The sequence below is a fragment of the Cuculus canorus genome, chromosome 1, assembly GCF_017976375.1.
Source record: "Cuculus canorus isolate bCucCan1 chromosome 1, bCucCan1.pri, whole genome shotgun sequence".
Lineage (NCBI taxonomy): Eukaryota > Metazoa > Chordata > Aves > Cuculiformes > Cuculidae > Cuculus > Cuculus canorus.
In genome coordinates, this window is record NC_071401.1 from 20,726,461 (window position 1) to 20,739,334 (window position 12,874).

The 12,874-nt window shown below is 41.2% G+C and overlaps 1 protein-coding gene across 2 annotated transcripts in view; it reads right to left on the reverse strand.

Annotated features, from left to right (window-relative positions):
- The window catches only part of SPATA13 (spermatogenesis associated 13), a 148,390-nt gene extending 136,110 nt beyond the window's left edge, over window positions 1–12,280 (reverse strand). The window contains exon 1 of one of the 2 annotated variants that reach the window (XM_054058636.1): window positions 12,005–12,280. In XM_054058636.1, coding sequence (XP_053914611.1) covers window positions 12,005–12,082 — 78 coding nt within the window. In that variant the 5' untranslated portion in view covers window positions 12,083–12,280. The remainder of the gene's footprint in view (window positions 1–12,004) is intronic. The other variant, XM_054058601.1, reaches the window with a different exon arrangement.
- Between the last annotated feature and the right edge of the window lie 594 nt (window positions 12,281–12,874).

Below are 12,874 nucleotides of genomic sequence, written 5' to 3' on the forward strand. Positions count from 1 at the left end.
GTATGTGATGAGATCCATACATTTCTTGGAACTTGCTCCTTATTGCATGCTTTAAGAGCTACCAACCACGTGGGCTTCCAGCCAATCCAGGACATCAGGTAGTATTTGGAAAACTTGGTTAAATGGTTTCATTCTTGCTCCAGCTTCGCACTGCCTGTGGCTGGAACAAGAAATTACAATACTTTGCATCTCACTAATACAGGAAATATTTTTTTTCGTAAGGATGAGTTTTCTTGTGTCTGTGTAGACTTTAAAGTGAATTTCTTCAGCAATATTTGAAATGACTACTTTCTGCTTAGGGCATTAAAATGTATGAGAACAGAGGTACTGGGAAATCCTAATACAAACATCAGAAAAGGTCAGGCTTTCACAGCAAATTTCCATAATTCATTATGGATCCCCTACACACTGACAGGCAGCAGTAAATTGTCTTGCTGACAAAACTGGAAAGAACAGTGAATGGAACAAATTGAACTGCTCGTAACACAAGGCCAGCAATGAGATCTCTAATTGGAGAAAATTGTTTCATCCTACAATCTTGGATTTTGAGTTTTACAGCTGAAAGAAGGCAATTACAATATTGCAAGACATTCAGGTCATGTTATTTGAGCTATACATTACACTTTATGTCTAAATTCTTCTAAATTTTGGATTCAGTAAGTTATCAATGGTGCCCTCCATTTAAAGTAGGACTTGTAATGTATGCAGTGCGACTGAGAGAAGGAGGCAGTGGCAGCTTTCAAGGTGGCTGAATAATTTTCTGTATCCCGGCTAAAGCCAGGCCTGTTGCTTTTGTGGTTTTACTCTGTTGTTTCTTTACTTCAGTGTGGTATATATTATTCCCTGCTGCTGGTGAGCTTTGGGTGTAGAACTGAGTAGAATTTCAAAGTCTGGAGATCATTTACTGAACCTACATATTTTCAGACTGGCTGAACATTGGTACAAACAAGAACATTAGTCACTGTCATGACTGATGTTCATTAGTAACATTTTTAAGGTCAGAAACGCAGCAGCTCAGGTTATCCATCAGCTTAGACAGCCAGTCCTTCAGTTACTGGACAAATGAACTGCTCATCTCACACTGGTAGAAACGTTCTTCTCCTTCTGCTTTATAAAACCGATATTGGATAATATCTAACCTGGGATCTGGGAATGTTTCCCACCTTTTGTACCAAGGTCCACTTTCTGTCTGAGTACTGAGTGTTTGTTGAGATAAGACTCAAATGTACACCATTGCCCCTCCAAGTCCTGAAATATCACACGGTTTCCACTGGAAAAATATTAGTAAGTGGGATCCACTGCGCGGTCCAATGTGCCTCTCTATAAAGAGGACTAAGGAATCAGGGCTTTTGAGACACCTGCAGAGCTTGCGAAGCCCATAGTTTGGAAACAGAGATGACTGTATAGTAAGAAAGGGCTAAGCACGTACACAGGCCCCTCTAGCCTTCCTTCAGAAGTGAAAATACTGTGTATTTCCTAACCTAGAAACTTGGTCCTCATGGATCTCCCTTAATGAGACTCCAGCCATTAAAACCTGCGATCAGTGACTACTTCAAAGTCATTCTCCTAAAAAAATACTGAGAGAAAATTGCAAAGACATTTTACATCTTGTCAAAAAATCAGTAGATATTCCAGTAACTGAAGAAAATGATGCATGAGATTCGGGATGGTTAATGTTTTCTGTAATTAGGGGCAAATCCTGGTCCAAAATCCTTTGAGGTAATGGGCACAGAACCCACTAAGTGCTCTGGTCTCTTCAGAGTACAGAGATTTGTTGTGTTGAGGAGTCACTAGTTAATGCTTATAACAGTGTACACTAATAGCGTGTTACTGGAATAGATAATCTGAGTTTGTAGAAAACAAACAACTCTTGCAAAGAGCTGAGCTTATTGTTGCTTTCTAACACAGTGATAAAGTTCAAAATAGTCACTTTCTGAAGTGAAGAAATGCCTGAACCAAGGAAAGTATTAAACCCCGTATACTCTAATGCTCTTTAACAAAGCAAAGTCTACAGGCTGCACACAGACAAGTTAATAATCACCCAAAACAAAACACCAAGACTCTGTGCTTGTAGGAGCCCTATGCTGTCACCAGGGGAAAGAAGTGGCACCCACAGGGTTTGATGACAATGTAACACCTTAGCTTTCAGAAGGAAGTCACATTTTGGCACTCAAACCAAAGAAAACATTTTCATAAGTGATTGTTTTTGCAACTCTTGGTCTACGTAAACCTCCCGTTAATACATTAGGATGTTAAAGAGGTTTAAGTGGCGAAAGCCTCTCAGCTTATCTTTGAGCTTACCTGGAGTTATGAAGTTCATCCAGAGCATGGCGATACTATTATCAGAAGACACTTAGAGGAGACATAAGAAGAAGCCTGTTGTACTGCATACTCCGTAACCAGGGCTACGCACAGCTCACTGTTTGATTCAGTTTGTCTAGCAATTTATAAACTTCAAATGCAAAACTTTTTGCTCACTCTAGTTCCCTTTTAAACATTTTTTTTTTTCTTCCTAGCACCACTTTACTGAAAGATGTGGCCTGCGAGAGAAGACAGCAGGATCCCTCCCTGCCATAGGGCCCAGGCAGCGCTGGTGTAAGGTGTACAGCCCCTCTTAACTTTCTCCAGCCTGGGATGAGCCAACAGATAATGAAAGAGAGGTGAAACATCCCACTTTGACTGGGAAATAAGGGAATCAAGAGACAACTAGTTTATATTGGAGAACACTTGCTAAAAATTCCTCCCAGTTTGTACAGCAGTTCAGCTTTGCTTGCAGCTCTCTGCCACTGTCCACGCACAAGGGTCAGGGGCAAAGCCTGTAAAGCCTGGCACAAGTCAAGACTAGGGCTGACCAGCAGAGACCAAGGCTCAAACAGACAGTACAGTTCACATCTGATTCATGTGTGTTACTGGACATTCAGAGGCATTGATTTGTGAAATTCTGCATGGAGTCGAACAGCTGGATTTCAAGTGTATTTTGAGAAATATGTTGGACCTTGGTTAGGCTGTTCGTTCAGCTTGTGTGCTGGAAATCAGAGCCAGAAAAGGTGTACTGACCAGAGTAATCTGGAATAATGTCCTTACAGAGCTACATGCTGAGCCCTATAAGATGTAAATCTCTCTTCATGTACATTAAGAAAATACCCACTGGCTTCTTCTATATGGTCTTCTGAAATCCTCCCTTGGAAAGTGCTAGGTGTTAGGATGTTGAATTGATCACATCTAAATCAGAGAAAGATCGGGTTGCTTCGTTATAGAGGACTGAGGGAGGGATGCCTAAAAGCATGAAAGGAAGTAAATGGTTTGGTCTTTCCAGAGTGTCACGTGTTACATTCCTGTCTTGTCATTTGTACACCTGAACCCAAAATTTCTACCCAAGGAAGCTGTTCTACTTTTCTCCTCTGATCACAGAGGACCCCACAGCCAGCAGAAGAGACACATTTCCATCTTGCAGTAAAGGTATTAATACCTGAGGAACTCCATGCAGTATCCTGTATTTTCTAAACCTCAGGATCAGTAACAGCAGAGGAACAGGGTAGTCTGGTCTGTGACCAATTGGTTAAACTCACCATTTTCCTTGTGAAATATGTGAATATTGCACTATGAAGCCTCAATAACTACCAGAAGCCCAATAAGGTGGAGGAATCTTCTCCAGTTGTAAATAAAGATTTTTAAATATACTTTTCTCTCTGGCTCTCAGAGAAGTGGTGTTGCTTGGAAACATTTTTTTGGGAAAAGCGCTGATAGCTTCAATGCAGCGGTCAAAGACACTGTTAACATTCTCTGCTGCTGAAACCAGTTTGCAAAGACCCACTGGAATTTACAAGTCTGATAAGAAGTTGCTGGTCTTATAAGAAACTTGAGTAGGGTCCACCTCAGGAAACAGTTCTACCACATTTTGTGGCCACACTGAGAATTAAATGATGTATGTAATGCTTATTTTCTGCCTACTCCCTAGCACTTGGTCCCTGTCTCTGCTGCAGTTCTTCTAAAATAGCAAGTAAATCATTGTCATTTACAGTATGGCATATTAAGATAAATTGGTGCATATTTCTTTAGTGCCTCAGGTGGTGATGTGATTTGCAAGAGCTCTTGTCAAAAGTAAAAAAAAAAAATAAACTGTCATCAGTTAGAACTCTTCAAATGCCATTTAACATCATACAACCCTTGCTAACTTCAAAAACAAGGAGGGGGCTGGGCACATTTCTATGCTCAGGTTGTATAAACATCGCACCAGAGTGCACTTCTTAGAGGAGCTCTGGGTCTCATTCATCCCTCCACCATCTCACCTTCATTTCTCATGACTTGTGTCATGTTCGAACTAAAGCAGAAAGCACTTTAGGCCAGGAACTATGTCTTTTTATGTTTTGTAAAGCACCTAGGATGATTTTAGCTGCACTAAGACAACGGATATCACATTACAGGTGGTTGAATCACCATCCCTGGAGGTATTCAAAAGACAGGTAGATCAGGTGCTCTGGGATATGGTTTAGTGGTTGATAGGAATGGTTGGATTCGATGATCCAAGAGGTCTTTTCCAACCTGGTGATTCTGTGATTCTATGATAAAGAGGAATGAATTATTGCTGCCATAGAAGAAGATTTCTACATACTGCCCCAAGTTTGTGACTGCTTTTTTTGTAATAATAATAGTGGGGAGAGCTTCAGATATTGTTAAATAAAACATGAGGTACTAAGATTACCAAACACTAAACATCTGCACCGGAACAGAAACTTAATCCCATGGGCAAAATGCACAGGTGCCCTAACATTTCGCAGTATTTCACATGAAGCATGTTTATTCTTTTTGGTAAGAATCCAAAATTTCACTTCCACAAGACAACTCTTAAACTTCTTCCATATACACACCTCCTTGTTTTGGTGCTGTGCCATCATCTTTTTCAATCTCCATATTGCTCAAATCAACATTTTATTGTCTTCAGCAAAGATCTTGCAATTCCCACTTGGAATCTACTGAGTTTCTAGGCAATCTTCTCAAATGACAGCATTCAGTTCCTTTGTATTTTTTCTTTCCCTACTATACAGTAGTATATATACAGTAGTATTTCCCTACTACTAATTCATTAATAGGAGCTGTATAATAGTTTCATGTTTTTGTGGAGGCTTTATGCTGGCTGTGGGAAGGCAGATATTCCTTGATCTAGCATAAAAATGGAAGTGTGCAGACAGATTATACCTGATCAGGCACAAAAACTGACAGTACAAAATAGATACATCAGTGATTTTGAACAAATTTTAATCAGCAGTGAGTTTATGTTAAATTAAAGCTTGCTTCAGATGTCTACAGCATTTCTGATGAAACATGAGGACTTTTAAAACCTCCCAAACCATGGTGTTTACACCACTCTTCCAGTTCTAACTCTATCAGATTAGGTAGTTAGGTTCACTTATGTCCAGGCCATTCCCAGCACATCTCCCTGTCAAAGGACATGGACCAAAAATACACAAGCAAAATTTTGAGTTGTCCCTGGAACTAATTCATCATCACCTCTGCTAACAGCGCAGCTGTAGAAGGCGAGTGTCGTCACACTGGGAGGACTTTAGCCCCTGCCCATGGTCAAGTTGGCAGCATAGCCCGGCATGTTCAACACAACATACACAAACATCAATACCACTGACTGTTGTCCATAGAGCTAAAATTACTTACGCCAACTATAGATTAGCCAAAGGCACAGAAGGTATTTCTAATAATTGCAAGAAAATAGAAAGACTTAGGCCCAAGGGAGAAGCCTGACAATGTCAGCTGAAACCCTCAGATACATGACATAAGCACCAACAGGGGTATAGCCAGTCCAGTCAGCATTCTCCACTGCTTTCCAGAAAAAGCCACTCTGCAAAAGCAGGAGCACAGCAGAGCAACCCATTTCCTTCTTTTCTCTTTCTCTTTCAAAACTTTAACCAAGAAAGATGTTCTGGCTCAGAATACAGTAAACATTGGAGAATGAATTCATTTTTATACCCATAAAAAGTCATTGCCTTGTTTTAAATTATATTTAAATGCATTTTTTTTTTTATTTCCAGCAAATAACCATAGAAATTAGTTTCAGTGCCCAGTCAGACAACAGAACCAACTCCTTAGGTGTTTTAATCACCAACCACTTACTTACGGATGGAGAAGTGAGCACAAAGCAAATGCTCTGCAGAAACTGCTTACTGAATTGAAGGACTAAAAAATAAATTTAAATCTCTGGTAAGATAGTTAAAATTAGAAGTGGTACACTTGAAAGCAGGAATGGTAAAATTTAAGCGATGATTTGCCACAAATAGTTCAATGACCCCTAACCAGTACTATCTTGTAAGTGAAGGGACATTTCCTTAGGGGGAATTGCACTACAGTTTAGCAGCTTTCAATTTAGCCTGTTTCTCTCTCTTCCAGTCTCTCAGTTCAGCAGCTATCAGGAAAAAGAAGCTGAGTAGTGCTGTCACAACAAGACATTTGGATGAGCAGCATACAGAAGAGAGTGAAAGAAAGTGGTAATCAACAACCCATATCAAATATAAAAGAGCTCGAGCTGGTACAGCTCAGAAGGAAAACAATTAAATGGCTAGAAACAGCTTCCAGTAAAAATAGCCACCTTGAACTTTCCACGTCTTCACTCTAAAGACAAAGGGTCAACGTACATGGGCAGAGCTGATCCAGGGCAGTTTCGCTTTTATCATGCTGCTCTGAATGTTGTTCATTTGCTACATTGCACATAATGATCCCTTTTTCTTACCACAAGAACAATAACAGTGACAACAAAATGCTTCTCATGCCATTCGGTACAAGTCACTGCAGTGATTTTGTTCTGGCCTCTACTTAATTCTTCTGTCCCGACTGCAGCAATATTTCTATGGTTTCCGTGGTTCCTCTCCCTTGTTTCGAGTTGCACAACTGCTTTGTTTACAGCTTATTTCTTCTTGCTGGAAACAAGTGCCTCCGATGAAGCGCCCCCCCCCCCTCTTTCGCATCCAAACAACCTCAGATGAAGCTCAGAGGGAAGGTTTGCTGCCTTCTGCTGGTGAACGAGAGTTGGGGATCAGACGAGTATCACAGAACTGATTTTCTGTGTTTGTTACCTGACCCTCAGCAAGGATCTGTTGATACGAGAGTCACAACTACTTAAGGGTATCGTAGGAGGCTAAGAAAATGCTGATATTTTTGTTGTGTGGCAAGAAGCCAGCATGTTATATTGTAAGCAAACAATCAGGGAGAGATGGAGGAATGGATTTCACTCCTGTGCTGATAAGCCTTTGAGGAGACACGTGGGACCAACAGAACTCTCAGAAATACAATGACAGGAGAAAAAAAATCTTTGATCTGTCATCGTGGCTCAAGATAATGAAACTCTAAGACTGTTGCTAGAAATAATAGTAAGTCATCACTTCGGAAAGCACTTGCTTCTGTGGCAGTAGCTCTCGAATCAGGCATCATAATCCCAAACTTTGTTCTGGCAGTGTGCATTGGGGTTCTGGGTTGCTGACACAAGTATTTGGGGTCACAGACTATTACTGAACCATGAATATTGTGAAGAGTGAGGGAATTTGTCAACCTGCCTTTTGAGTACATCAAAAAGTGACAAAATCAACTAACAAATATCCCAAGTGGGAAGAGCCAGTACTCACGAGCAGGGAGAAAAAAAGAGATGTCTCACACATGCTTGTGAGCCTCAAACGAAGTTCATAGAATTTGATGTACTGATATCTGGTGTATACCTTGGAGAGCTCTTTAAAATATAGGTTTAAAAGGCACTTTTCAAATGAAAACTGAGAACAGTAACTGTTTCTGGATGTTTTTTTCAGGGAACTTGCACTCAGAAGCATTTAGCAGCTCCATGTTTAAGAGTTGGAAATTAAGTAGTTGCTGTTCAAGAAGCAATGCACTCCTCTGAAAGCTGAAAACAATGTCTGAGTAAAGAACAAAGTGTAATTCTTCCCCATAGGTGCTGAGCATCCTCAGCTCCGTCACCTCCCCAACTTCAACAGGATCTGGGGAGCAGAGCAGTGACTTTGGCTAGTGCAAGACATTCCTGGATCCAGCCCTGGAATAATCCATTGCAGCAAGTACCATAGTCATGCTGCCCTCTTCCTGCACTCATATTTCTCCCAGGATGTCATCACATGAAGATGACATTCATCATCAGTGCACTGTCCTTCTGCTCATGGTGTGGACCTTTGCTCTGTTGTACCCAATCCACAGTTGTTGATTGTGAACTTTTCTGCCAGGGCCTGTTTCTGTTTTTATTGCAATTACCATCGTGGTTTTTGACACTGGGGCTCAATTTAGGCATGACCACAACAAAGTATAATAATAACGAACTGTTCAGTAACGTGCACTTACTCCTGCTGAACAGGGCAGATTGCAGCTCTGTGTAAGCCTAGCTGAGGTTTCTAAAATAGCAGCAGGGAAGGTTATTCAGAGCCAGAAAAGCCGCGTACTGCCGTCTGCTTCCCACGCCTCTCCTCCTGCCTTCCCACCAGCCCTTCACGAGCAGGAGTGCTGTATTCAACTCGCCGCAGAAAGAAAACAAACTCTACGCTCCCAAATTTTCTGGCTTCCTTATCACAGATATTGCTCCCTTCATAGGGTTCAAACATTGTTCCCACATTCTTAGGGAGGAGTTTACATCATTATTTCTTAACAGCCTTTCAGAGGATGGGTCCCTGCCCCAACGGCTCTAACTGCCAGGGAGAGTGAGCCATTGTGTGACTTTCGAAAGTTGGCAACAATGCGCTTGGTCGGGCTCCAACTGCCTGCAAAGCCACCCCCAGCTCATTTATCTCTCTGTGTCAGCGAGATAAAGCACAGCATCAGTCATCAGTAAAGCCCAGAGTCAGATTGATCCCCATCAAATGTATTTCCTGGCCTTCAATAAAACAGCACAAACCAACTGGTTTTGCTGTGTGAATTTGAATTGGATTCATTTAAGCAGCATGTCATCTTATTCATGGGTTCGGAAATGAGTAGTAGGGGGTTGTTAGTATATCAATAGCTGCATGATCTTGTTTCCTGTCCTTAAAGCCAGGTATAGGGCACAATGGGGCACAACGTGAAACTCAATGAACATCAGCAGCAACTGACTGAAAACGCAACAGTAATTCACATGAGCAAAATCTGAAAAGGCCTTTGAAGAGGTACCCTGTCTAAGCTGATACCCGCCACAGGCTGATTTGTGTAACTCACGCATATCTCGGAGCCTGTCAACAGACTGAGAAGTACCAGTAGCCTGTTCTCTAAGGAGAGGGGAAATGAGTAGAGGCAGACTGACAGAGGGGTGAGGAAGAGCAGCCCAGTCCTCTCCTTCAGGCTTTATAATAAAGATGCTTATGGCTTATAATAAAGATGCTTCATGCTTTGGTTTTCAAGCATTTGTGCCTATGTTAAACAGCTTGTTCAACTCTGAGCACTTTGCATTTGTCAACAGCCTTTTCAGCTGTCACTTCCCTCTAGTTTTCCTGTTTTCCTGTTTCCATACCCTCTCCCATTTCTAATTAAACTATTTATTATAAAACGATGTTTTGACAGAAGCAATGGAGTTTATGCCCTACACACTGTGACATGTCTAGAGCAGAGGTCCTCTCTTCCTTCCACTAAAATGTTATATAAATAAATATTTCACGTCTGATTAGAGTAGGCTTTGACCAGAATATTTTTCACCAATACTTCCAATGAGAAATTAATATCTAATAGAAGTGAAAACTGCATAGAGTAGGGCAGAATGATAACCATGTGGGACAGGACTTGTACCATTCCTCCTGGCCCCAAGACATCTGCTGCAGAGCTGCCTGATCCTCCTGGCCCCACCACACTGTGCAAGATTCATCTGCAGGTCATGCTATGGCATGTGGAAAACCAGAACATCTCAGTATTTTTTGCAGGCTGGACCACCAGTTCTTGAAATAAAAAGATTTAGCAGTCCAAAAGTAAACGTCTCCATCCTTCCTCCTCCAGCAGTGATGTGACCTCTTTCAGCCTCAAAGGATTTAAATCAACTTCCAGTACCACTGCTGTTCTGGCTGATTCAAGGACAGAAGCAAAATAAGGTTGTAGGGAAACAGTACCTTTCATTAGCCTCCTACAGTCAAAATGAAAAGCCTATGTGCCTGAAACCTAGTCAGATTTTTCCAAATGTAAGAGCTGGTCAATAAAATAAATGACCTCCCTCCACAAAGCTTTCCTTAAAATAACTTAGCATTACTTATGTAAGGTCTACTGCAGAGCCATCTATTCTGCTGGCTTGGCATCTCATCTTGTTTTTCCATATAATTGTGCCCACTTTCTCACATATTGTTTTACTTAGGTCATCAATAATGTACTATGTTTCAGTAAGTCTTACTGTACCATAGTTTCTTTTAGCTTTCATTTTCAAGCATCTGCTCATGTTTGCACATTGCACATATCAAATAATGTAAATTATGCAAATAATGGAAGAGATGGAGAAATGGTGTGCTGGGATGCATTTTTCAGTACTTGTCAGTTTGTTCCAGAGGGATTTGCTACAGTGCACTTAGGTCTAACAGCCTTCAGCAATGTAATGAGCACTGAAATGCAGCACACAGCTGGGTTATATTTGTGTCCATGTTTACTGTACCAAGAGCTAATAAGCCAGGTAGGAACACTGCAGCATAGTAAGATCAGTATCCTTTTCCATTTCAATCTCCTCTTCTGGGTGCTTTGCAGCCTAAAAGCAGAGAGCTGTAAGTCCTTAAAACTCTGATATGAAAGCAGAAAATTCTTTAACACACCATTAGCAAGCATAGGTAAGGTCATATTATGTTGTGTTGAAACGATCTTTCCATTACCATTTAGTGCATATGCATGTATGGGAAGGTAAATTTTCCAAATAAAGAGGGAAACTGAAGCAATATCAATGTGAACTCTCCCAAGAAGAGAGGGTGTTCAGTAAAATTCATTTTATCTGAATTTTGCTCCAAATGCACCTTGCCCCAGTAGATCTTTCCTGTTTAGCGTTTGATGCTACAAATAGCATCCACAGATGTGGACTGGGGTCACACTGTACCAGGTCCTTTAAAGACCTCCTAATAACAGCTTCTGAGCAGTGTTCACCTCACAAGTCAAGAGAAAAGATAGATCCAAGACTGAGAAAATGATACGGCAAAGATATATGACAACCACTTATGAAGCATAACGAATAATGAACAGTCAAGAGCAATTACCCTGCTGTGCCACTATATCTACTTATTCATAATTGTCTCACATCTGAAAGGCATAATAACAGGTAGAGATGAGGTTCTTACAGTAACTGTAAGTAACAGACTCTAAAATCAAGTTTTCAAAGCAACAGTTCAGAAGACAGTGGCTGTCATCTCAAACTGCACTAGAGTGGAAGCACACATTCACTGAAAAAGAAAGGAAAGGCAATTAAACTGGTCCCATCCCACCTTGACAATACTGATCTCTTCAATATGCGACAGGAACATTTGTCTTAAGGCAATGAAGATCTGAACTGAGTTGCTGAATAGGAGAAAGAGCCGATGTGAAAAGCATCTCTGACTAGCATCTAAGGGTTTTTTTTCTTCAAGTCATTTAACATAGGGTTGAAATTTTTCTATTTTATCCTGCCTTGGTATAGTTCACAAATCCTTGCAATCCCTAAATTATCTAGGAAGCTTCAAAGCTTTACCCAGACAACGTCCCTTCCTTACAGACACAAGCAGGTTGTGTTTATATACTTTTCTGGGTTTGCTGTTAATATAAATTTAGTAGCACTTCCAGACCAGAATGAGGAAAATGACTATGCATTTGGCTGGTTTTAAATGACGAATGATAAAAGTTTTGAAAGGCAATAAATAAGCTGTTCTCTAGAACCACATCCCCTTAGTCAGTCTAACTCGAATGACTTGAGCATCTGCAACTCTGTAATGCAGTTCCCTTAAAACATTATTGCTCTGCTTATAATTTTGTAAACACAGACTACAGTTGGGAAAAGAGTTTAATTTTCTTGTGCCATCAACCTTTTTACATGATGCATATCTGAGCTTACCTTCCATGTGATGGAGGGGCAGGCTGCCAAGGTGAAGGTAACTTTCTCTGTCATTACATTGAAGGTGACACGAAACATGGTTTGTATTCCAGTGGCCTCAGACCCAGGGCAGAAATCTTCAGTGACGGTCACACTGCTCACTTGTGTACATGCTGCCGAGTTCCTGTCACGCTGCACTATACATTTGGCAAACCCATAACAGTATGATCGAAGCTGAAGCCTGAAACAGCTGTAAGGGTCCAGCTTTTCCCAGCAGCCTTGCTCCTGTGTGTCAGAACTAATCAGATTAGCTGGTCTTACTTGTCTGAGTTGGGACTAACAGGTTAGCAGAACAGTTTGGGTGGGGGAAGGGAGCAGTAAATAAATCAAATTAGGGCATTTACTAAGCAGCTGAGATTTCCTTCCTGCTTGCCTTTGTCTCTTTACAGAACTCACACAGAGACAGGACAATGCACCACAAAAATGCAGCTTTGTTTTAGAGCAGCTCTTTGTATAGGAGAATTCTTCTAACTTTGCCTTGATTTGATTCGTTTTTGGTTGCCAGTGATTACCAAGAGGAGACCTCTCCCAGAGTGGCCTGGATGTCAGGCAGATAAACAAGTCTTGGACAGAAAATGCATATATTGTGCCTCTTTCATCCCACACTACCCGCCAAGGAAACATACTGGCTGCGCCAAGAGATCAGTCACACTGCAGTCTGCTCTGCACAGTACTAGATAACAAGATTCACAGATGGCCAAATCGGGAGACTAGGGCAAAAGGATCAGAGGGACACAACATGACAAGACAGGGCAGGACAGGAAAAGGATCACTTCATGATCCTCAGTCTGCTTCAGAATACTTTTCCATCTCTGTTACTGACTCAGGCAG